At 34.8% G+C, this 25044-nt stretch overlaps 1 protein-coding gene across 2 annotated transcripts; it reads right to left on the reverse strand.

Moving 5' to 3' along the window:
* pkd1l1 (polycystin 1 like 1, transient receptor potential channel interacting) lies at positions 1-24216 on the reverse strand. 2 transcript variants are annotated; one of them, XM_026200988.1, is made up of 54 exons: positions 24058-24216; positions 23845-23947; positions 22819-22967; positions 21900-22058; positions 21622-21819; positions 21348-21516; positions 20912-21151; positions 20559-20691; positions 20254-20457; positions 19354-19535; positions 19073-19276; positions 18779-18942; positions 18115-18519; positions 17319-17393; positions 17129-17194; positions 16859-17032; positions 16684-16761; positions 16422-16564; positions 16216-16336; positions 15998-16121; positions 15719-15911; positions 15232-15288; positions 14925-15143; positions 13922-14167; positions 13729-13845; positions 13489-13637; positions 13311-13411; positions 11982-12177; positions 11712-11795; positions 11411-11618; positions 11225-11331; positions 10917-11133; positions 9563-9736; positions 9323-9442; positions 9111-9177; positions 8924-9021; positions 8694-8844; positions 6856-6988; positions 6659-6743; positions 6373-6534; positions 6158-6276; positions 5956-6069; positions 5756-5879; positions 5575-5658; positions 5325-5455; positions 4996-5230; positions 4567-4668; positions 4298-4438; positions 2593-2727; positions 2266-2478; positions 1927-2088; positions 1660-1827; positions 912-994; positions 1-806 (listed from the first exon to the last, which is right to left on the reverse strand). In XM_026200988.1, the coding sequence occupies exons 1-54, from the start codon at positions 24140-24142 to the stop codon at positions 365-367; spliced, it is 8313 nt and encodes a 2770-aa protein (XP_026056773.1). In that variant the 5' UTR covers positions 24143-24216; the 3' UTR covers positions 1-364. The 2 variants fall into 2 exon arrangements, with proteins under 2 accessions (XP_026056773.1, XP_026056772.1); XM_026200987.1 differs by having other exon boundaries at positions 13489-13640.
* Between the last annotated feature and the right edge of the window lie 828 nt (positions 24217-25044).

A 25044-nucleotide genomic window follows, 5' to 3' on the forward strand; every position in this document is an offset into this window, starting at 1 on the left:
AGTAGTATGGCAAATGAGAAAAAGCTTTATTTATTAAAATAGTTTTTGGCAAAGGAATATTTAATTTTTAGTTGCAAAATAACAGAAGGGGCCAACCTCATACATTTTCACACAAATGCAAATAATACCCCAAATGAGTATTTTGAAACTGCTATATATAAAAAAAGTCTAATTTGTCAAGCATGTTAAGACATGTCCTATTAATATTTCAGTAACTTCATGCTAATTAAATATCACGTTTGAGGTTATTTAATCAGATCAAATAGGTTTTTAAACTAATGTTGAGGACCATTCTAAAAACCATTCCAGAGGGAATGTGGCTAGAAAATCTAATTCTCTTCTGGAATGAAACAGTATTTTTGTATTACATACATTGTTCAATGAACCCTGGAATAATTGTTTGCCCTTGTACAGAATTGTCCATTCCCTCAATGGAAGATGTAGTAAACACATGTGAGTCTCCAGCTCGCTTGCCATGTGCTGTATGATGACCCATGTTCACTTTGCAAGCTGATGAGGCTAGAAGAGTGTGCCTTCTCGTCTTTTGACTCATGATCTGTGTATTGATAGCAAAATTATGCTCATCAGCCAACCTGCTTGGATCAGGCAGCATTGATGATTTAATGTACACTTTGTCCTTCCATTCAGCTGGAGCACAATGGGTCTGCTTGCTTGAAGAAAGAATTTTGGCCTGTCCAGTCCCTTCTGACTCTCTGATCGGATCTTTGAGGGAGTTTCTGAAACTCTCCTCCTGCATTCTTCCTCTGCTTTGTAAGTACTGAGACATTCTGTGTTCAAGTGGTGATCTTTAAGTAAAACAAATAGCACATTAAAATGAAAGACTTTCACATTAATTCATATTGCATCTCAACTCTACTGTATTTAAAATTTGACATAGAAAACAAGTCTACCTGTGAGTGTTTTTCTTATATGAGGCACTGCTGATATTTAGGTATCCTAAGTGTTTTTTACCCAGTCCATCAAAAAGTACACTCTAAACAAAACATGTAGATGCAATTGTTGCAATTATACATACAATGAAAGAAAATTGATAGACATTAAAGTAACATTTTGTTGAAAATGTAGTCCCCTTCAGGCCATCCAAGATATAGAACAGTTTTTTTTTTTATCTGAACAGATTTGGAGAAACTTTGGCCAGTACCAATGGCTTAAAGTTAAAATGACTTGAATTTTTTTCACTTCACAAGCTATTAATAGATAGACTTGGCATATGGCATGTGGTTTACTTATGGATTATTGTGATGATTTTATCAGCCGGTTGGACACTTATCCTGATGGCACCCATTCACTGCAGAGGATCCATTGGTGATCAAGTGATGTAGTGCTAAATCACTCCAAATCTATTCTGATGAAGAAACAAACTGAACTACATCTTGGTTGGCTTGAGGGTGAGTACATTTTCAAACAAGTTTTCATATTGGGTGAACTATTCTTTTAATATAATATACATTTTATTAGATAACCTTTTTCACTTTTATAAACTGGTGCTTCAGACATCATTACTAATACTGACATATTATTCAGATACATTACTAATACTGTATAAATATAGCAAAATACATGCATAAGTTGCATAAATATGTGCTTGTACAATACAGCTTGAATAACTTGAGTTCTGTGCAAAAGGGAAACAATCACCTCTGAGTCTGAGCTATAAACATGCCCAGAAAGCGGCACAGAGAAATTAGTCTGGGTTTCAAATAGATTTTCTTTTGCCGGCAGGGTGTTGTGGAGACTGTCTGACATAGTGTAGAGATGAAACAACAGTTCATCCATGACATCCTCAAACTCTGCTAAGTAAACCCTCTGTGAAAACAAAAGCAGATTTGTCCTTAAATGAATACAAATGATGCAGTCAAGAGTATTTCTATATGTAATCTGTCTAAATGATTACAGACTACTTACATTAGCGTGGACACGATGGTTAATTGACTTGTGACTGGCTTTGCCAATAATGAGTAAAGCCTTGTCTTTGACATAAGACATCAGCTCAAAGACAGTCAGTAAATGTTTTCTTTTTTTAGTTTTCTTTCTTTGTTTCACAAAAAAGGTAAGGGTGGCAATTACCTGAAAAAAAAATCAAAAGAGATTAATCATGCCATCCAGTCTAGGATGGTATAGTTTTTAATACACCCTTTTTCATTAATAGAAGTTACCCTTTAAACTATATATGAGATATACAGTAGCTGCACTCAAAAATACACTGTTCATTAATCATTAATATTATGATATTCCAATACATACCGTAGCATTAAATGGAATCATAGTGCAGAATATAGCTCCAAAATAAACTGTTGTTGGGACTTGGGATTGGAGGTAAAGGTCACCAAAGTTTCTCACGCAAAAGAAACGAGTGAAGAGCAAAAGAGCAGATTTAGTGATACTGTTAAACTGGAGTGAATGAAAGATCAAGTTACGGAGACCGGAGAGGGCCACTGCGACAATAACACCAGGTGCCTAAATAGAAATAAAGATAGGTAAATTAATGGAAGTACCCTTTGGTAACATTAATGGGCTGCACTGATTTCAACATACTGTATTACATAGATGTTATGTAAATCAATAGGCTACCAGTATCCAAAGCAGGTTGGAGAAGATCAGCTTCCAAGTACACACAGCTGCTGCCATTGTTTTGTTTAGCCGTAGAAAAGACACACATTTCAGTAGAAGCAAATTTACCACAACCCCAAGGAGAGATTGAGAAAGCTGTTGATGAAATACGTTCATGATTTTAAATTCAGAAAGCAGGCAGGAAGTCTGAACAAATTTGTACTTTTATATTTGTCCATTTTTGAACTCCTGAAATGTTAATTTACACATTGACATGTCATATATATATATACATACATACATACACACACACATATACACATATATATATATATATATATATATATATATATATATATATATATATATATATATATATATATATACACACACACACACACACACACACATTCACCTAAAGGATTATTAGGAACACCTGTTCAATTTCTCATTAATACAATTATCTAATCAACCAATCACATGGCAGTTACTTCAATGCATTTAGGGGTGTAGTTCTGGTCAAGAAAATCTCCTGAACTCCAAACTAAATGTCAGAATGGGAAATAAAGGTGATTTAAGCAATTTTGAGCATGGCCTGGTTGTTGGTGCCAGACGGGCCGGTCTGAGTATTTCACAATCTGCTCAGTTACTGGGATTTTCACGCACAACCATTTCTAGGGTATACACAGAATGGTGTGAAAAGGGTAAAACATCCAGTATGCTGCAGTCCTGTGGGCGAAAATGCCTTGTTGATGTTAGAGGTCAGAGGAGAATGAGCCGACTGATTCAAGCTGATAGAAGAGCAACTTTGACTGAAATAACCACTCGTTACAACCGAGGTATGCAGCAAAGCATTTGTGAAGCTACAACTTGCACAACCTTGAGGCGGATGGGCTACAACAGCAGAAGACCCCACCGGGTACCAGTCATCTCCACTAAAAATAGGAAAAAGAGGCAACAATTTACACGAGCTCACAAAAATTGGATAGTTGAAGACTGGAAAAATGTTGCCTGGTCTGAGGAGTCTCGATTTCTGTTGAGACATTCAGATGGAGTCAGAATTTGACGTAAACAGAATGAGAGCATGAATCCATCATGCCTTGTTACCACTATGCAGGCTGGTGGTGGTAGTGTAATGGGGTGGGGGATGTTTTCTTGGCACACTTTAGGCACCTTAGTGACAATTGGGCATAGTTTAAATGCCACGACCTACCTGAGCATTGTTTCTGACCATGTCCATCCCTTTATGACCACCATATACCCATCCTCTGATGGCTACTTCCAGGAGGATAATGCACCATGTCACAAAGCTCGAATCATTTCAAACTGGTTTCTTGAACATGACAATGAGTTCACTTTACTAAAATGGCCCCCACAGTCACAAGATCTCAACCCAATAGAGCATCTTTGGGATGTGGTGGAACAGGAGCTTCATGCCCTGGATGTGCATCCCACAAATCTCCATCAACTGCAAGATGCTCTCCTATCAATATGGGCCAACATTTCTAAAGAATACTTTCAGCACCTTGTTGAATCAGTGCCACGTAGAATTAAGGCAGTTCTGAAGGCGAAAGGGGCCCAAACACAGTATTAGTATGGTGTTCCTAATAATCCTTTAGGTGATTGAGTGTGTTATATATATATATATATATATATATATATACGGGGGGATGATAGAAAATCCAATACAAGTAATGTCATAATGAAGTAAACTGCATTGTCCTACCTGCTCACAAAAGAAGATGGGGCTTAGATCAACAGGTAATTCAAAGTTCTCCTTCTGCAGGAAATCAATCTTCTCTGTTTTTAGCATAAAGATGTACACAGAGCAGATAAACCGCAAAAGACTGCAGATGAACACTGTCACCTATGTAAAGAAATAAATACAAATGTATTCAAATAATGTTAAATACAGTAAAGCAGATTACATTTCCTTAAAACTAAAACATAGCAGTGTAAAAATGTAGGCTATATCTAGAAAGAGTGCAATGTTACCTCAAGCCAGCTCCAGAGATTTCTCCAGTAAAGCCATTCTCTTTGAGTCATAACATATATTTGCCGATACATATGAAGCAGGGTGCATAAAAGGAAAAGAAGCTAGAAGTAAAAAGTGACAGAGAGGAAAAAGAAGTTAAATATATTTACAATCTAATACATTTAAACATATGTAAATAAATATAGATACAAATCTTGAAAAAGAAGTCAATGGCTACAGCAACTCTTTGGTTACCAACATTCATGAACTTCTCTTCTTTTGTGTTCAACAGATGAAACAAATGCATACAAGTTTTGAAGAACAGAAGGGAGAATAAATGATGACAGAATTTTCATCTTTGGGTTAACTATCCCTTTAATGTTATCAGCTCAGCTACTGTGCTGTCATGCGTGATGATACATGTGTCTGGACTGTGATAAGATACTCACCTCACAGGTCATAACACTGTAGTCAAGGGCAGCTGGGAAATGGTAGAGTCTAGTGGACTGTGTGCTTGCTGAGGGCATCAGAGCTCCTGTTGAGGTTTGCTCTACTAGAATAGTGACGGCCGTGAAGAGGTTACTGGGCCCATTGTACAAGATAAACTGGACCATCACAATTTGGGTGAAAGGAGTCACCCAGCCAGTATCCAGTAGCTTTTTAATTGACTTGTTTGCTTTGGACCTATTTTTAGCAGTGCAACACATTCTTTATATATTGCACATAATATAAGAAACATAATATTGGATACATCAGATTAATCAGTGGTTTATCTGACCTTGTTCTTCCAAGGCTCACACTCACACTTTCGCCCTCATAACACCCAAGTTTCCCACAAAGTGAGTGTCTCTTTTCCACAGACTGGTTATCAGAGCATTTGATATTGTTTTCGCCCAATAAATTCAAGATCTGTGCATTGAGAAAAGAAATATTAGCCTGTCAAAAGTGTTGTGTGTGTTTGTACATTTAAAGTGTCTCCACAAGAAATTATTTTTATTACTGTAGAACAGTCAGCGTTGATGATTTACCTGGCATGACGAGTTATATGTGCTCTTGATCTTTTTTATAACTGGACTCCCAATTAGAGAAAAAGGACTGCTGAAATCTCCTGTCTGTTTAAGAAACACATAGTAAGCAATATCCTTTGCAAAGCCACTTAAATCTCGTTTAAAATAGCAACAGATGTCAACTAGATCATTCAGAATGTACTTCATTTTCTACTCTTTTCTCATGGCAGATGGCACTGTCATATAATCTCTCAAGGAAAACGGTGGTTGTCCAGTTCCACCAATCATCAAGTTTTTGGATGGAGTGAAATGAATTTTGCAGACCCCTGTTTATAAGAAAATATAGTTAGCAATTGTAGTAATAATATAGGTTCGTGTTATTTAAGAACGTCTGGTATTTACTTTGTGAAATGAGATTTAATAGCTTGATTCAAATGGTACTTGTTGTCATTGTCAGACTTTCCATAGGTCACGAACAGAACTGTCAACAGCATGATTAGGTGAAACGTCAAATCCCTGTTGAAGCAAAAATGTCATTTTGAGAGTCAAATGTAAAAGGTGTAAAAGAAAAAAGTAAGAACTGAGGCTGATCACATAATAAGACCTTGCGGTTTTGTGAAGGAGAGTCTGTTTCTTCATCTGGCCTCTCACACACTTCAGCTCTCTTGAATTTGGTGGCTGCACCAGACGCAAATACCTGGCTCTCTGACGGCCAGCGAGCATCTGCACATCAACATCATGCACAATAGATGCAAACTTGATTTCAGGTTTCTTAACTTCTCTGATGTAGATGAATCATTGTGATAGAAATGATTTTACCTTTTCAAAATGGGACTGCTGGTATTTGCTAACAAAGACATTCTCAAGTTTTTGGTGCTTGTGTCTCAGTAATTCAGTGACAGGCTCTTTTACACTTAGACTGTGAAACCAGTCTGGCTTCTTTCGAAGCAGCAGAGACACTGCGATAGCAGTTATGAGGATCTGTATGAGGAAATAAAATGAGCATATGTAAGTTTTTTGTTTTTATTTTAAGATCCAGGAAATGTGGGCCAAATATTAAACTGAAACCATATACGGATCTGTGTGTGGGATCAAGTTGATTTACCATCGCTGGATGCAGTACAAAGCCACAGCAGACAAGAGAAAAGAACACAGAATGAGCCCAAAGAAGAGTCTTTGTTCTGTCAAACCTGTAGGGTAACAAATTTAAATCCTAATTTTCATATATTTGGGAAACAAATATTGTGCCTGAGTAATATTCAAGCTGCAACAGAATATAGTACTAACAAAAAGATCACTCACTTTACTCCAAGAGTTCCTGTGACGATGAAGGACGTCAGAGAAACAGACAAGCAGAGGCTCCAGCCCAGATAATAACACCAGGATCGAAGACTTTGGATTCTACCACCACAAACCTGCCGGTTCTCCTGGATGCCTGAAAAAAGACATAGATCAGAGAAAAGAGATTTTAAAAAATGTTCATAAATGATCCTTTTCCATACTCTTCAGCCCAGGAGCTTAGGGTCAGTAAGGTTTTTAATTTACTTAAAATAATTCTCATTATACAATAAGGTCCCATTTGTAAAAAAAAAAAAAAAAATTTAAAAAAAAGTTACATTAACTAAGATTTAGCAATACAATTGGTACAGTATTTAATTTTTACTTTTTTATTTATTAAACTGTTCATTGTCGGTTCATGTTAGCTTCGGCCCATTAAAAATATGAGCACATGCAAAGTTTTATTTTATTTATTATTATATATATATTATATTTTAAGATGATGTATAAATGATTTAGAAGTATTTTTCATTCTTAGTTTTTCTTTAGTAATAAAGTTAACTGATGATAACAAATGGAACCTGAAGTGATACTGAAGTATCTTGTGCTCACTGTAAAAGCAGTTATATTGTTTGCTATATTAATGTATTTTAAAATGTAATTTATTCCTTCAGTGTAACATGATCCTTCAGAAATAATTCTAATTTGCTGACTATGTGCTCAAGAAACATTTAAAAGTATATATTTATATCTTTGTGGAAATTGTTAATAATCGTTAATATCTATATAATATCAGGTCGTCCAAAATGCAGCAGCTAGAGTCCTTACGAGGTCAAGAAAATATGATCATATTACCCCAATTTTACAGTCTCTGCACTGGCTACCTATTAAGTTCCGCATCAGTTACAAATTATCATTACTTACCTATAAGGCCCTAAATGGTTTAGCTCCAGCGTACCTAACTAGCCTTCTACCACGTTACAATCCATCACGCACCCTAAGGTCACAAAACGCTGGACTTTTGGTAGTTCCTAGGATAGCAAAGTCCACTAAAGGAGGTAGAGCCTTCTCACATTTGGCTCCCAAACTCTGGAATAGCCTTCCTGATAATGTTCGGGGTTCAGACACACTCTCTTTGTTTAAATCTAGATTAAAAACACATCTCTTTCGCCAAGCATTCGAATAATGTATCTTTTTAATTGTGAGTGTAGTTGCATCTGATCAAAGGTGCATTTTTATTCATTAGCTTGGGTTAAACTAATTTTACTTTGTTGGATCAGCAGCTATGCTAATGATGTCTGTATTTTGTTTCTATGTTTTGCCACGGGATTCACATCCCGTGGTAACTAGGATTTACACAAGCTCCAGTCTGGATCCAGAACACCTGAGAAGAGATGATGCTGACCCTCAGAGGACCCCAGATGATGCTAACCCTGAATGAACAAACAGAACTAACAATTATTCCTAATTGTGTGACTTAATCATATAATAACTTAATAATATTGATAGTTCATCGTCTAGCTGACTACGTCTTGTATTATTATAATTTTTTAGTTTTTCTAAAATCCTGTCAAATGTGCACAAACTACTAGCTACTACTAAATATTGTAGAAACATAATTTTCTGTAAAGTTGCTTTGTAACGATTTGTTTTGTAAAAAGCGCTATACAAATAAACTTGAATTGAATTGAATTGAATATTTCTTTAAAGACCACAAACTTAATTTAAACAAACATATTGTTATTGTTAACTAAATAAACAATTATATTACAATAATTATAATTGCTTTAAAAATATAAATACATAACCATATATCATTCTTACTATAAATTCAAAACAATTTAACAAATGAGTTTACAAACCTGCAGAGGTGTGTGATTTCAGATCAGACGTCTTCCATTTGTCATGTGATCTGCTGTTGACATCAGACATGGGGTCTTCTACAATCTCTAAGATGGCATCAGGGTCCTCTTGCAGTTTTGACACAGACACTGAATCGGAGGTTTCCCAATCCTGAGCAACACACCATTTGCACTGTCTTTACTGAAATCATTTCAATGTCAGGCTTATTTAAATGAGCTGTGCATTATACCTTGTACTCTGTTTTCTGTGATCCTTGAGTCCACTGGGAAACTGTATTCCAGGACAAATACGGTGCACAATCATTTATCAGAAGTGCATCGTGGTGATCTGTGAAACAGACAAACCAATAGAAAGTGTTTTGAATAATGAGTAGACTGACACATGATAACAAAAGAGGAAAATGCATAAAAACATGCCTTCGACAGAGTAGACGTCAGGCACCTTGACCTTATACTGCTCTCCGGACACACTACTGAATGTGGTCTAAAACAGATCAAATAACAGTAATACATAGGTACAATAACTAAATATTTCATAAATGATAAATACAAATTGTCTGAATGAATGCATGCAGTAGATTTAACATTTAACTGTGAAGCAAGGTTTCAGGCAGTCTGGGAATTCTGACCTTACTGACACGAAACACCAGGGACACCAGACCCCCCACCGGCAGCACAGCCAGAGCACTGCACAGGCCTGTTCTCATGGAAACCGGTGAAACATCAATAAGCCCCATCTCTGCAAAACACTGCCCGTTGATGTAGAGCAGAAAACAACAAAGACATGTCTCAATATTGTGCAAATGAACGTAAAAGCAACAAAATCACTACAGGATTTGTTGGCATGTATTGATTTCAGTGTTGAACACCTGTTCTTCCAAAAGATTTACAAGCACTGCGCTGACACACATGTAGCCCTGCAGGAGCAGCAGGCACACACTCCAACGCTGAGTGTGTGTGTGAGAGCTGAAAGACGGACGACTGTAGACAGACAGCCACGGGTGGAAGTCCTTCAGGTATTCTGTGAGTTTCAAATACAGGAACTTTTGCAGATACATACAAGGAAAAACACAAGATGTTTGTGTTAAATTGTACAACAGACATAATGAAAGAAAAAAATAATTATGCAGGACATACTACATCATCTGTGTTTTTGTATTGTGCAGGCCAGTGGGGAATGCAAATTAAATCCTTTAAACCTTGAAGTTTTTTTTACCTTAATATTTTAAGAACAGGCTATAAAGAAGAAATAGAAGAAGAGGCAACAGCTAGCTGCAGTTATACGATCAAAATACCATACCATAATAATATAGATATAAATAAAATATAAATAAGACTAAATGTTTGTTAAATATTATTACATTTTATAATAGCTGTGTTGTATTTTAATATATTTTAAAATGTAATTTATTCCTGATGCCAAAGCTCAATTTTCTGAAAAGTTGAATTGCTGCCTTAAAGATTTAAGCAATATTTAAGTAAAAATGGATAAATAAACCAAAATGTTGTTCTAACAAAATAAGTGCTAAGCAAATATACAAGTCAAAATAAATTGTATACGAAATATATGAAACAATTGTATACATTTTTTAACAATTGTTAGGTGAAACGTTCAAAAAAATGGCAAAAATCATTACTGAATGGATAAGCAAAGATGTTGTTGTAACAAATATCGCTAAAAACATTTTTAAAGAGTATTATTTAAATACATTTTAAATAAAAATTGAGCACTGTTGTCAAATTAAAAAGATTTGTCTTAGAAAAAAATTAATTCTGTTATTAAATCTCTCTTATGGTTTTCCAAACCTGACTTTCGCTGTTCTGCAGAACACACACACAAACCAATATATATATATATATATATATATATATATATATATATATATATATATATATATATATATATATATACACACACACACACACACACACACACACACACACACACACACACACACACACACACACACACACACACACACACACACACACACACACACACACAGTGGAAGAAAATGGAAACCGAAAATGTTTTCAACATTCTTTTAAAATATTTTCTGTGTCCAGCAGAAGAATGAAATGCATGCAGGTTTGGAATGACATGAGGGTGAGTAAATGACAATTTTTATTTTTGGGTGAACTATCCCTTTAAAGACACTGCACAGACACAAATCTACAGCCATATTCAACCAGCTGTAAATCACTAACAACATAAGTGTTCACCTGTTTAAATGTCAGGCTGTTTTCAGAAGCAACTAAACTCCTCTCCACCCTTCCATCTCCCTCATCCACTGCCAGCCAGCACTGGCCCAGGAAGAACCAGCAGGACCCCTGCACCAGGTCTCTGACCACCACATGCCTCAGATACCAGCTGGGAGATGAACCTCCATTATCATGCCAAAGATGCAGCTTCCATACTCGACCCAGACTCTCTGGGAAACTGAATGATAAAGATTAAATTATGAGAAATTATAGTTTAATATGAAACACATTCGTTAAAAAAATGGTAAATGTGCAAAATGAGCATTTACCTGAGAATAAAGGTATTCCTTGAGTTGCATGTAAAGAGTTGGGAGTCAGAGCTGCTGAGTTCCCTGGTTTGAGAGACACCTTTATCTCCATACAGAACTATATGGACCTGCCAATGTATAAACAAAGATTCGGAAACTCATAACGATTTCACTTTCATTCTCATTTCCTGTGACTCTGATTAATACCTTTGCTGTCATTCTAGTTCTAGATCTCAATCCTGTGTCTATGGTGACAGCATAGAGAAAGCGGTCTGAGGGATTGTTTTCTGGTAGCAGAAATGAGTCTGTCATTTTTTGTACAGAAACATCAGCCTTCCTACAGATGACCAACACCACCACATAGAGAGCCAGGGATATTAGGGAAAAAATGATCAGTGTGTAGTTGGTTTCAGAGCTGTGAGGAAAAGAAGAAAATATCTGTAAGTGTGCGTTGGAAAGCAACCATATTCAACTTTGATAAATGTGGAGAGAGGCATTGCAGGTGTACTGGATAAACTGTGAAATATCTGCAGAGTTTAAGCTGCTCATGATGTTCTCATGTGATACTGCAAATGATGCCAGGTGGTTGCAACTGAAAAAAAGGAAAAGTGGTTTTTATTAGTGCATGGTGTCAGAGCAAATTATTGATTATATTAAGAATTAATTTGAATATGTAAGACCCTGAAGCAATTACGAAAACATTTGGGGTAACCATACAAGATTAAAAAAATGACTATGTTTTACCACTAGGTGGAGCATTTATTGTGTAAATCTGTACCTGCAGTAGATCTGGTCTGCGGAATCTCCACCATGAGAAAAACAGCCACTGGGCTTCCACTCTTTCACACCATCCCAGGACAAACACTCCACGGACTCGATGCGAAGTGTGTAGTTCACAGCTCTGGCGATGTACTTGTTGCTAGGACTTTTACTGTAGTCTGCATTGAGAAGCCTCAGGTACACAGAACCAGCAGCTGGAGATAAAGAGGTCAAATTCATTAGCATCAATTGAACCATTTTTAAACACAATTTTAAACAAAATGTAACTTAATAAGTTAAACAATGTGTAAAAATAACATGATAAATATATAGAAGAAAAAAAATCATCTGAATATGAAGTATGTTAAACAATTACATTAATTTTAGGTTGTGCATAAAGGTCCAAAGAAATTTTATCTTAAGTAACTGTTATTTTGGTATATTTTGTACAGATTAAATTTAGCCATGGAACTGACGCATATTATATAAAAAAAAAGAAAAAGAAAGAATTAATTATGGTAAAATAAGATAACGCTTCAGCTTTTGGTTTATATGTAAAATTATGTATAATTATTAGATAATAGTGAGGACCAAAATATAAAATCTTAAAAATTATGATGATGTTGATAAAAGAATTAATGAGGTTCATACTTCATGATAAAAAAATAAAAAGTATATTTATAAATAATTCAATTATATGTATTTAAATAATATATTCTATTAACACTATAAATTAAAATATGTTATGTTAATGAATATAAACTATATTTTATATATTATATAAATTCATATAAATATCGCTATCTTTATATCTATCATTATTATAATATAAGAATATAAAAAAGATGTTTATATATATAATTAAATTATATATATTTATATTTATTTAATATAATGCACTAATACTATAAATTAAAATGTTAATTAATATAAAATATATATTATATATTTTAGACACATTTATATTAATATCTATCTTTATTTTATATCTATCATTATGTTAGTATTATATATTAAAAATGATTCTGTGCATATATACAGTATGTGTGTGTGTGTGTATATTATATATATATATATATATATATATATATATATATATATATAGATATATTATGTGTGTATGTATGTTTTGTGTAATATATATATATATATATATATATATATATATATATATATATATATATATATATGTGTGTGTGTGTGTGTGTGTGTGTGTGTGTGTGTGTGTGTGTGTGTGTGTGTTAGTGTGTATATTATTTATTATTTTATATCATGTTTTATTTTTCATTTTTGTAAAATATTTGAATGTATGGGGAAACAATGCATGGACTAAAATATTTCACCAAACCATGTAAATAGGATTGAGGGAGGAAGATGCGAGCCGTCTGTCCTTTCCAGAGATATAGGTTCTGTTTGTTGTATAGATTAGGTGTTGGCTGCTCATACATCCTGTAAAAAGATGTTATAGTTAATATTCAGGATGTCTAAAACACTGAAGAGCATCCCAGAAATGCAGCGGTGTCCACCTGAGCAGCAACAGAATGGGAAAGGGGCGTTCAGCCGGCCTGTTAAACTGCACAGTGACCTGAAGTGCTCTCTGAAGGCTCGGTGACGTGATGTTGAACTGATGAGAGTTGACCTGACCGCGCAGAAGAGTGAACCGTGTGTGTGGACTCTGCTGGAGCAAAGATAAACACAAATCAGAGTAAACAAGTAGAGGAAAACAACTCAACATCAAAAGCGATCAAGCAGTAGAAAGTATCTACATTGGTCTCCTCTTTCCTCTGAAATTCAATCGTAACTGGTGTGGATAGATGTCGGACTCTGATTTCCTTCCTGGTGGTGCAGTTGTAGAGCCGAATTTCTGCCGTCTCTCCACTGAGCTGTAATGTTGCATTAAATTAGAATGTAATTTGCTCCACATGTTTTTTCAAACTCAGCCATGCATTTCTAGTGTACCTGCACGTGTCTGGACCAGCGGTATGGGCTCTGCCTGTACACTGTGAGCCAGGTGATGACGCAGGGCTTGTGCTGGCTGTTTCTGCTCCATTGCTGAAATTGCATCTCCAGAAAGTCAGTGAAGTGGAACGCAGTGAGGCCAAATGTTTTCACCGCAGAATGAGACCGCTCATCCTTCCAGGCTAACACTTCCATGAACGTGGTGTTCACGTTGTACTGCCAGACACTGCTGGACAGCAAACACTCCTACGATCAAAATGTACACGTTTAATAGCACAGAATGTCAGGAGGCATCTGTTTATATCAAAATAAGACTGCAATATCTCAAATAAAGACTAAAATACATTAACAAAAGTTGATTTAAATGTCATAAAGGAGTATTTGAAATGTATCACTGAACTTAAAATTTGAAAAGGAGTAGAAATATGTTGAAATATTCGATTTAATGAAAGAACGGGTTCACGAATAAGCTTTTTCTCACTAAATGTGTAATATTCTGTCACTTTTTGCTTGTATGGTACCCACAGATGTAGCAGAAAATGTCTGGTTCATGTTTGCATTTTCTTCTGTCACTGGCCATAATTCTGACATTTTAATCAGAAGCAGGCATAAAATAATGTCTTCAGAATCATTCATAAAAACTGGGTTAGGAATTAAACAAATAGTTGTAACCTGGCTCCGTGGAAGATATGAATCAGCTTTTCTGGCGATTAAGGAATAATACAAGACTTCTTCAACTTACAAATGGTTGGTGAATAGAAAAAATGATGCTAGAATACAATACTATTTTTGAAATCCGCATCCAAAAATTGCATTGAATTTTATTCAGCAAATATAATGCAGAAATGAACTGATCACGAGATGCATTGTGACCTGGACAATCTGAAGGACTTCTTTAATAAAACTTTTCTGCTGATTTTAACTTCTCTAACAGAAAAGATATCAGCAGGGCATGTTAATGTCATGTGATTTTGTAAACTAACATAAGAGATGCTTCTCTTACCAGTACTAAATCAGTGATGGTGTAGAGCACTTTGTTTGTGAGCTGGTGTCCTGGTCTGGAGGAGAGCACTGGAGCCTCCAGCACAGCAGACAGGAGAGTTACCAGTGCTTGCACCATCCCAGTGTCCACAATATGACCTGCTGGAGGCTTGGACTCACGTGAGAGGGATGAGATGTCCTCAACATGCTGAATTACTTGTTTGGCACTGTAAAATGTCACCTAAATCAGATATAAGATGAAATTGAAATTAAATGTAAGTTTTTTTTATATACATAAAATATTCCATAATATTCTGGGTTATACTTACTTGACTGGAGACTCTTATCAGATCGGTAAGCCTGTAAATTATTTCATATAAAATTCCCTAAAAAATAAACAATAAAAAAATTACTATGAGTTATTACAGTTACTAAAACCGTAAAAAAAAAATGTAAATCATAAACTCATAAAATAAACTAACTAAAAAAAATTATAATATATATTATTTTATATATGTAAAACACTTCACTGTCAGCTAGCTGCCAAGACAACATTTCTCATTTTTGTTTAGTTTAACTTGTACTAAATTAGTACTAAATAAGCTTTAAAAAAAAAAAAAAAAAAAAAAAAAGACAAAATCACACAAAATAATAACTAAAAAGTTGAAAAAGTAAAAACAAAATTAAAAATCCTGATTCAAAATATTAACAAAAATAATAAATATCAAATATGCTAAAATAATACATGGTTAAAAGTCTTTTTAAATATTGTTTTCATAACAAATGTAAAACACAGTGGCGTTGTCTGTTTAAGACCTGCTCAGTGCTGCGCAGCTGACAGACCGCTGTAATGATGGAAGTGCGTGTGAGCGTCAGAAGCTCGACAGAAGAATCTGTGTCCAGACTCAAGCGGTTCAGCGCCGCTGTCAAAAGAGAGATGTAGTTGATAATGTCTCTGCTGCTTCCGATCTTACTCAGACCCGTTAGGTTACCCACTCCATACATGTACCTGGAAAAAAAAGAATAAAAGTCCATTAAACACATCAGACAAAGACGTGAGAATTTATTTCCTGCTTTATTCCATCGTGTCCGCACAGTTCTTGATCAGGAGTGAGCCGAGAGGATGAGTTTCTCTGAAAGCTTGGAAGAACAGTCACTTTCACAGAACATGGTTCGGTCGTCGCTCCAAATCTGTTCTTTATTTCTATAAAGATCGTGACTGGGGAAAAAAAAAAAAAAGAGGATTTCTGTGATAAGATAGCTTGTTCGTGTGAGATCACAATCAAGTCTGCTTCATTGTTAAATCGTTGTACCTTTGTAATCATCATTAGGATCTCCACTGGGAAGACTAAAGTAATGTTGGAAATCCCTGCCTTCGTAAAGGAGTGTCCTGGGACTGTTGCCCACTCTGAAACTGTATTCATACAAGAGATCCTGAACACGGAAACACAATTACATCAAGATCAGATCAAAGAACATGGAAAATATGAATGAAATGAGCATAAGGCAAAATGTAGACCTCTCTTCCAGAGGAGCAGAAGATGCTGAAGTATGTGTGAATTTCATAGCCTGTGCTGGGCTGCACTTGGCAGCTCATTCCTTCAGGAACAGCTTGAGTTCGGAAGAACAGCTGGCTTTTCCCTTGCAGCCGCTCCTCGGAAACTGACAAGGAGGAGAAAAGTGCAATTAACATTAAGAACACAAAAAACTTCATGCCTTATTTATTTGTTGGTAATTTTCATTTGTGAATTGAATTAGTTTTTAGCATTTCCAAAACTCACTTGCAGACACTTCAAGCAAATAAAGACTCTTTGGTTTAAGCATGAAGGGTTTAAATGTGACAACCGGAGAGGATAATCCTAAATGGAAAGAGACGGCAACCAAAGGGTTTTTTACAGTCTGTATGTAAAATGAGTGATTAGGAATGTTTATGTAATTCAGTCTGGTGAGATGTACCTGTGAGAGAGTAAGACTCAAACACAGAGGGATGGATGAGCTGTCTGTGCAGATCTAGCAGGGTCTTCTCAAACAGCGCCGGGTCATGCAGGCTGGGGTCCACCAGATTATCACCCTCATCCTCATAAGAGTGAGGGAATGATACGTTCCAACTAAAGCCCAATGAATTGGTCCCTTGCACACACACACACACAAGACACAGTTAAATCCACTACAACATTAGTAATAAGATCATTATTGTTTTTTTATGGAGAACATAAAAAGATGTACCAATAGGTCTGCCAACTGGGACACCAGGATCAGCCTCTTCAATTCCAAAATTATAGTAATCATACTCTATAAACAGCACCAGAAATGTAATGAGCGACGTGGTTATTCAGTATACTGTTTGTTTGTAATAATAAAATTCTTCATTTCAGAATATATATTCAGGAGGTGTGTTTACTTGAATGTGAAATACCTGGCAGGGAGAGATGATCGCCTGATATCGACTCCTGATAAACGTCTGTGTAAATCATGTCCTCAGGATGAAAATCTGCAAATGTAGCTCACAAAGTCAGTATTTTATTTGTTATTATTAGATTTTATTTCAGTTGCTTTAAACTTATTTTATTTCAGCTAGTTACCAAAGCAGCATTTCTAATTTAACTACAAATAACTTAAACTAAAACTTATAAAAACTATACTGACATATTTAAAACAACTAGTTACACAACAAAGATTTTACTTTAAAATTAAAGAATTTGTTTTTAATTAAATTCAATAAATTTTTTATTCAAAATATAAACAAAAACCATTCTGGTGGTGTATCAAAGATACGAAAATAATGTTGGAGTTAAAATTAATTTTAAATATTCCTTAATTTTATGTTTTGCTTTTATTTTATTTTATTGCAGTCCGGGAGCTGCAAGATTATAACTGACTAAAATTATTATTAGTATTATTATTATTACTAATAAGCTGACATAATGCTCTCATTGAGATAGATATATTATCTAAAATATATTTTCCTCCACAATTTGCATTTTGCCCTTCAACTGTTTTTCCCATTTTGTCTAGAAACAGCAACCACCAGGGGGCGTCTAAACTCATATTTTAATCGAAAACATTAACCATCAATGCTGTACAGAGCTAAAATTGTTTTAAAACATAAAGACAAAAGCTTTATTATTATAGTTAGTCCTATTTGAGTTTTAAAATTTTTATATTAATTCACATGATTCTGACTTTAATTCACTCTCACCACAGTATCTTACCTGAGGTCATATCTGTCAGTGAAACCTTATCTGAGGTTGGGAAAGACCCCTGATACTGCCACTGACTCCCGGAGGACTCTGTTTCCCCGGGGAAGGATGGAAGGAAGGGGAGGTGTGAAGATATGATAGTCGGAGATGCTGCATGGTGGTTTGTGTTTGTGCTGGGGTTTTCAATCAGAGTGTCTGCACTAATATCATGGTGTTTTCTATGTATTACTGAAGTCTGAGTATCTTGTGTAACCTGGGCTGTAATATCATCAGATAAAAGATAAGGAGCCAGAGATACTGGAACGGAAAGCTCAGTAAAATGGGCTGGAGTGTAGGGTGTCACAGCAGGCTGGGAGAAATGTAAGCTCTCCTCCATTTTGGAGGGCAAACCGAGATCCATACTGCTGCAGAAGGGAACTGAGAGAAAGAGCAAGAGCAATCCATTTCTCATTGATCCAAAAGCACAAACTTAACAACTGACTTGTTAAATATTAGATGTTTACTTTCTGAAAAATAAAGGGTCCCAAAGGGTGTTTTCAGGGTGATTGCAGAAAAGAAAAGATAATGTTTTCCCTTATAAGATCAGTTAAAGGTTTTAGGTTTTATGGATGTTTAATGTTCTAAATGGAACCATCAGTGCCAATAAAGGTGTATTTCTGCATGGCTGTGTACTTACTTTCTGGTACAGCTTTGCTTGAGGAATTAACCAGGTAAAGTTTCCAATAATATCTCACATCTTTTGCATTAACACCACAAGCATCACAGAGAGCAGAAACAGAAAACTGCTCATTCCAGTTCACTGAATTTTCATGGAAATGTTCACAAGACATCTGAATGTTGCTGCAGAGAATAAAAAATATATTTTTTTATTAAACATGTGATATATGATATACTTTGCGCCACTATATTGTGTCTATTGCATGTGTATTTTTTAAAACCATGTCATTTTAGTTATCTACTTAAATCCCACCTGACAGGTTTTGATGTTACAGTGATGAACATCTCAGATGAGGAAGATTGATGGCCACTGTACACGGTCAGAGTAAATTTTAGCAGATCAAAATCAGGTTTCAAGGAAAGAGCGGGAAATGTCAGTACTGCTGAAGTGGTCACGATGTTCCTGTTGAAACAGCTGCTCTCTTCTGTGTTCACTGGCTTGCACGACCAGCTGTAACTAAAACAGAAACAAGAAAACAGATGTGATTTAAGTCAAAATGACAGGAATGGATCAATGAACAAACACTGTTGTACCTTATAGTATTATTAGGGTAATCTGGGTCATGTGATTTTCGTCCATCAAGAGTGACGATGGTGCGGCTCTGACGATTGAGGAAAATATTTGTGGCTTCGCTGATGACACTGACAGGACGACTGGGAACCACTTCAATTAAGACACTGTAGTTGCTGTACACCACACTACCGCTTACTTGGACCTTAAACAAAACTTGTGTTAGAATTTCCTCAAGTAAATATGTCTATTAAAATGTAGAGCAGTTAGGCTGAAAATGTAAGTAAGCAGATATCTTAACCAGCTATCTGATCTGACTCTTGAAATTCATGTTGTGGTGCAACCTAAGGTTATTATTTAATAACATAAGAATATATTTTGGAATACATTTGGATATATACTGTAGTTGTTAGTGAGTCAGTAAGATTTTAATGAAATTAATATTTTTATTCAGCAAAGATTGCATTAAATTGATCAAAACATAAATAAATATCCAATAATTATATATTTTAGGATTCAATAAAAATATTAATTTCTTTATATTAATCTTATATATATATATATATATATATATATGTATATGTGTGTGTGTGTGTGTGTGTGTGTGTGTGTAGAAACCACATGCTGATGCTGAATATTTAGAATATCACTGCACATCACAAAAAAAAAGATATAGCATTTTTTAAAACATATTAAAAATAGAAAGCTGTCATTTTAAATTGCAATAACATTTCTTACTATTTTTATTCAAATAAATGCAGCACTTGCAAACAACCCCAAACTTACAGCACAGAAAAGTGAGTATAAATATAAATATTTGAATATATTTCAATTACAACAGATATTGAAATGTTACCATATCAGGTACTTTTTAGATTATCTGACAGAGCACTCAAAACAGTGAAGTGACAAAAAGACATTACCTTTGCTATAGCTTTATATGTTCCATAATGAAAGAGGTATTTTGGAAGATCAATATACTGCTGTCCCCTGTCTATGTGTGGGTAGAGCAGTTGCCGTCCGCTCATATCATATATAGTCCATCTATACAGCAGGCCTCTGGAAACATTGCACTGAATCTGTGCCTCAAACGTTACAGCAAGATGGATAGTTTGATACCGCCACACCTGAAAGTATGCAAGCAAAAGTGACTTATATACAGTACATAGATAATTTTTTGTTAAAGGTGTCTCCAGAGTGTAGTTGTAGCGATGTAGACAACTTGTACCTGTATTTTATTTGGGCCCATATTTTTCACGGGAGGAGGCTGACATAATTCTTCAACGACAAAGATGTGTCCTGTTAAAGAGGCTGAGCTCACCAGGTTGGAAATAATAACTTCTACTATGTATTCTCCAGTTCTATAGAAAAAATAAATACAAATTATGTACAATAAATAAAGAAAATGTAACAAAAATAAAAAAATAAATAAACAATCAGATTCATAAGTGATCAACACTTATGACTGAGGACAAGATTTTGGTGGAAATTACTTACAAATGTATATATAAAAAATTATAATAAAAACAAATAAAGATAAATAATTAGTAAACAATGCAGCCAGGAGAATGCATGTTTTACCTGTTGTAGACATGATGCTCAGTGCTTGATCCGTCTCGTTCTGTTCCATCGCCAAAATTCCAGACGTACGAGACATCAGTCCCTGCGCTGATCCGGCAGGTGAAGTTCACAGAGCTGTGCGATAAAACTGAGGGACTATACAGAAGCCTGTTGGGCTGCACAGCTCTCTGAATCACCAGCGGATAAACATCTGAGCTGATGGATGTGAGACCATTAGACACGCTGACAGTGACACTGTATCTGCAAATACAGACAGGAAAATAAAGAAATAAATAGACATGTCTCGAAATATAAAACTCTAAAATCACAGTCAAATTTAGATTATAATTGTAACTAAATGATAAATAAATTAAATCTTGATAGGTAAAGTATTGATTCAGTAAAACATTATATTTCATCTATATGAAGTTTTTGAATGGTAGGTATGAAAAAGTACATGTCTGGTAAGCGATATCTCTTTTTGTAGATTCTGGATGTTGTTTTTATTTCTGCTCCATCCCCAAATCTCCAATGAAAGTCTAGAGGATCGGGCTCTTCTGTTACTGCTACGAATTGAATGTCGGTTTCTGATGCATATGCCCGTTTGTCAGAAAAGATCCAAACAGCTGGAAAACACAGCACACATACAGAGCGGAAAAGTATAAAAGCGATGATACAGTGAGTTTGTACAGCTGAGCAGCTTTTCTTTATGACTGCATGGGACCTCACACCTTTCCTGTGACTGTCTATGGATTCTGTTGAGGCTTTACCCTGCTGCTTGTCCTCTGCATCTGTGGGCAGCGGGGCACAAGATGGGATATCCTGATATCTCTTGGACAACATGAGATTCAAGTACTCAGTCCCAAAGGGACATGCTCTAATCTTCCAGCCAGCAGAATGAGTGTAGATACTGTTCGTCACGGTCACATCTAAAAATACAAAGACATATGGTGGTCACAAAAGCTGTTTTATTCTTCCTGTATATTTGTTGTTTTGCAGCTAAACATACTTAAACAGTACACTCCAGCAGCATGTAATATCACATCAATGTAACAGGTGAAGTATCCGTCGGCCATAACAGATATATTATGCAGACCCTGAGGACCAGAGTTCCCTCGAAATGTTATGAGATCCATAGAAAAGTTTTCTTTGCTCTGATTTAGTATGCCTGGAACAAGAACATATACAAGGGATCACATTGCATTGCTTATCCATAGATAATGTTTTGAGAAAAGGATATTGTAAAATGTATATTCCTCATATATTAACAATCAAAAAAATGTATGTATATCGAAAATTTAAGAATAAAGTATTGTTTTTATATATTAAAATATTAAATAAAATTATATACAATATAATGAAACATTTTGCAATATATTGACTTATAGTAATGTATGTAATTTTATATTCAATAATACACTTTAGACGTACACATGGTTTTAAAATGGTACTGTGTGTATTAATAGATTTAATATCTATGTACAATATATGTACACAATTATGAGGAATATACACACACACACACACACACACACACACACTGTTGTCAAGACTTTAATAAGAAATGTAAATTTGTTTTCAGTTAAAAAATAAAAATCCTCTATACTACTATACATATTTTCATATAAGAAATGTGTGACTATGCAAAAGTGAGATAAAAGTTGGGTTCTTTATTGCTATATAATTATATGTGTATCAATAGCCAAACATGATCCATGCATATATTGCAGAATACTTAAAAATCTAAGTAAATTTTGTAATTATATGAAAATGTATTATTTAATATATTGCATTATATTTATATTTCCATTTGTTTTTCATAAGCGCCTTTAATGTCCAATTCAATTGAATACATTTAATTAGAAACCCAATCAAATTAAAATCAAGTTACATTACACAAGGCTTGCTATGGCAAGGCTGACAACAACCTGAGACTTCCAGGAGGAGGGGCTTCCCAATCTGCACCCTGTCAGTCAAAGCAGCAACAGTGGCATCATGAACAGAAGGCCCTCTGCTGCTGTGCACTGCCAAGCAGCCCGTCTCATTCCCAGAAGGGACATACTCAGAGGAGAAGCATCTGTAGGCAAATAAAAACCAGACCTTCTTCCCAATACAAAACATTCAAACACAGAAACTTATCTGCAGGTCTTGAATCAATGAGTGAGCAGTTAAACTCACAAATGCATAATCAAAAAGTATGCATAAATCTGTATGGTAAACTCATGCTGACATGCATTGTTAACATTGTCCTGAGAATATTTTTTTTTTTCTCGGATGGTCGAAACTATATTGTGAAAATAAAACTATTTGGAATATATTTTGTGTTAAACTAGTTAAAGAGAGAGGAATACAACACCACAGTGATTGTTTACTTCTGATTATAGTTTTGCCTTAAATTCTTTCACTGTTATTTAAAAATAAAAAGATCATAGTATTCTTGACTTTACAGACGCATGACTTAACAAATAACATTTTAAGAAATCATGTTCACAATATGCAAGGGAATAAATTTATTGTTGCATGTATAATGAATGCCCATTAAACAGAACATTTTACTTCCATCTTTAAATGTAATAAATTAATAATTTATTGTATTTTAAAAGCATGTAAGCATTTTAGATTTTTAGATTGTAGGTTTTTGTTTTCTTTTTAATATTTCTGTTTTATTTTATAGTTTATAATGATCTTTGTTTAATTTAAATATAAAATCTGAATAATTGTATTGAGCTGTTATATTGTCTGCACTTCCATTTTTTTTTTTTTTTTTGTGAAAAGTACAAATACTTAAAATCATATTTTTTGACTTGAGTAAAAATCTATTTGTATATTATTTAAATGTACAATATTTTTTAGTTTTATTATTCACAGTTTTAGGTTACCTAAAAAAAAAACATTTTACAGTGTAATTTCATTTGTGATGCAGATAAAAATGTAGTAGAAAAATAAGCTCTTACCCTTCACTGAAACACAGCTTGGAACATAAGGGAAGCTCAGTTTCCTGACATTGGAGGAAGTCCAGTGAGCTATAGTTCCTGAATCCAAAGTACCACTGAACAGCTGTAAAAAGTTTCCTGATATTATACACAAATCTTAATGTTTACCGAAATTATTTATATTTATTTATATAGGCCTTATTTGTGACGTGCTGTTTCAGAGTTGCTACATACCATATCCTGAGTTTCCCTTGACAGGTCTGACAGCAAAAATGAGTGACAAAATGAAACAAAATACAAACCGACATAAAAGAAACATCGTAACAATCTGAATGTCTCTCGTCACTAGTTCGAATGATTTCTTTGTCTGTTGTCGCAGTGAACAGGTGAACAGGAGGCGTGACTTTTTGATTGACAGCTGCATTTCCAAACGATTGATTGTATTCATATGAGTTCAGTCAAGAATCAATACGGCAAAAAAAAAAAAAAAAAAAAAAAAAATTATGTAGGCCTATCTATGACTGTATCGTATGCCATTATAATTTTTTTTTTACTTTTTATTTTTCATTTTTTTTTTAATTCTCAAACATTCTGGTCGGCACATGTATTAGACATCAGAAAGTAATAAGTGCAATTATAGGCTACTTCTATTGAGAAGTCATTATGATTGCTGGAACTTAATCACGAATCAATTGAACAGTTTTTGTTAAAATCCTCTGTTTGTGTGCCGAGTGCCGACTATTAAGTTCCCATATCATACTTTTCTAACTTTGATTCGCTGTATAAAAGTCCTGTAAGGGTTTTCACAAGTATCCTACGCTTTACACCTTCAAACTGCAAATTCGGCGACTTTTCACTCGTGCAAAGAACAATGACTGCAAGTTTCACACAGGATAAACAACGCCTGTATGACACATTTCGTGACTGTATTCAAACAGGAAACCGAATAGAAAGAAGACAACGAAACAAACCACTAATTAAATATTCCAAAATACTCCAAAACATATAGCCTATGTTCATGCATATAGTCATTAGAAACTTATGAAGATAGTATTCGAAACACAACGACACATTAGCTTATCAACAAAATGCGGCATGCTTCTCTAAATCCACAGCAATTTGTAAAATAGTCTACTTGGATATCGTTATGCATTATAAGATTACATTTTGTGCTTTGTGGTCTGTTTCATAGAGAAAAACCTGACTGTTTCCGTAGCTTAA

This window comes from Carassius auratus, chromosome 24, assembly GCF_003368295.1.
Source record: "Carassius auratus strain Wakin chromosome 24, ASM336829v1, whole genome shotgun sequence".
Taxonomy (NCBI): Eukaryota; Metazoa; Chordata; class Actinopteri; order Cypriniformes; family Cyprinidae; genus Carassius; species Carassius auratus.

What these genes read in the sequence shown, in the direction of transcription:
- pkd1l1 (XM_026200987.1), bottom strand. Translation starts at nt 24,142, where the DNA reads ATGTTTCTTTTATGTCGGTTTGTATTTTGTTTCATTTTGTCACTCATT. An exon ending in CCCTCAATCCTATTTACATG is followed by an intron (nt 12,178 to 13,310) that starts GTTTGGTGAAAT and finishes CTTTATCTCCAG; the next exon opens with CTGCTGGTTCTGTGTACCTG. An exon ending in GCAGACCAGATCTACTGCAG is followed by an intron (nt 11,796 to 11,981) that starts GTACAGATTTAC and finishes CCTTTTTTTCAG; the next exon opens with TTGCAACCACCTGGCATCAT.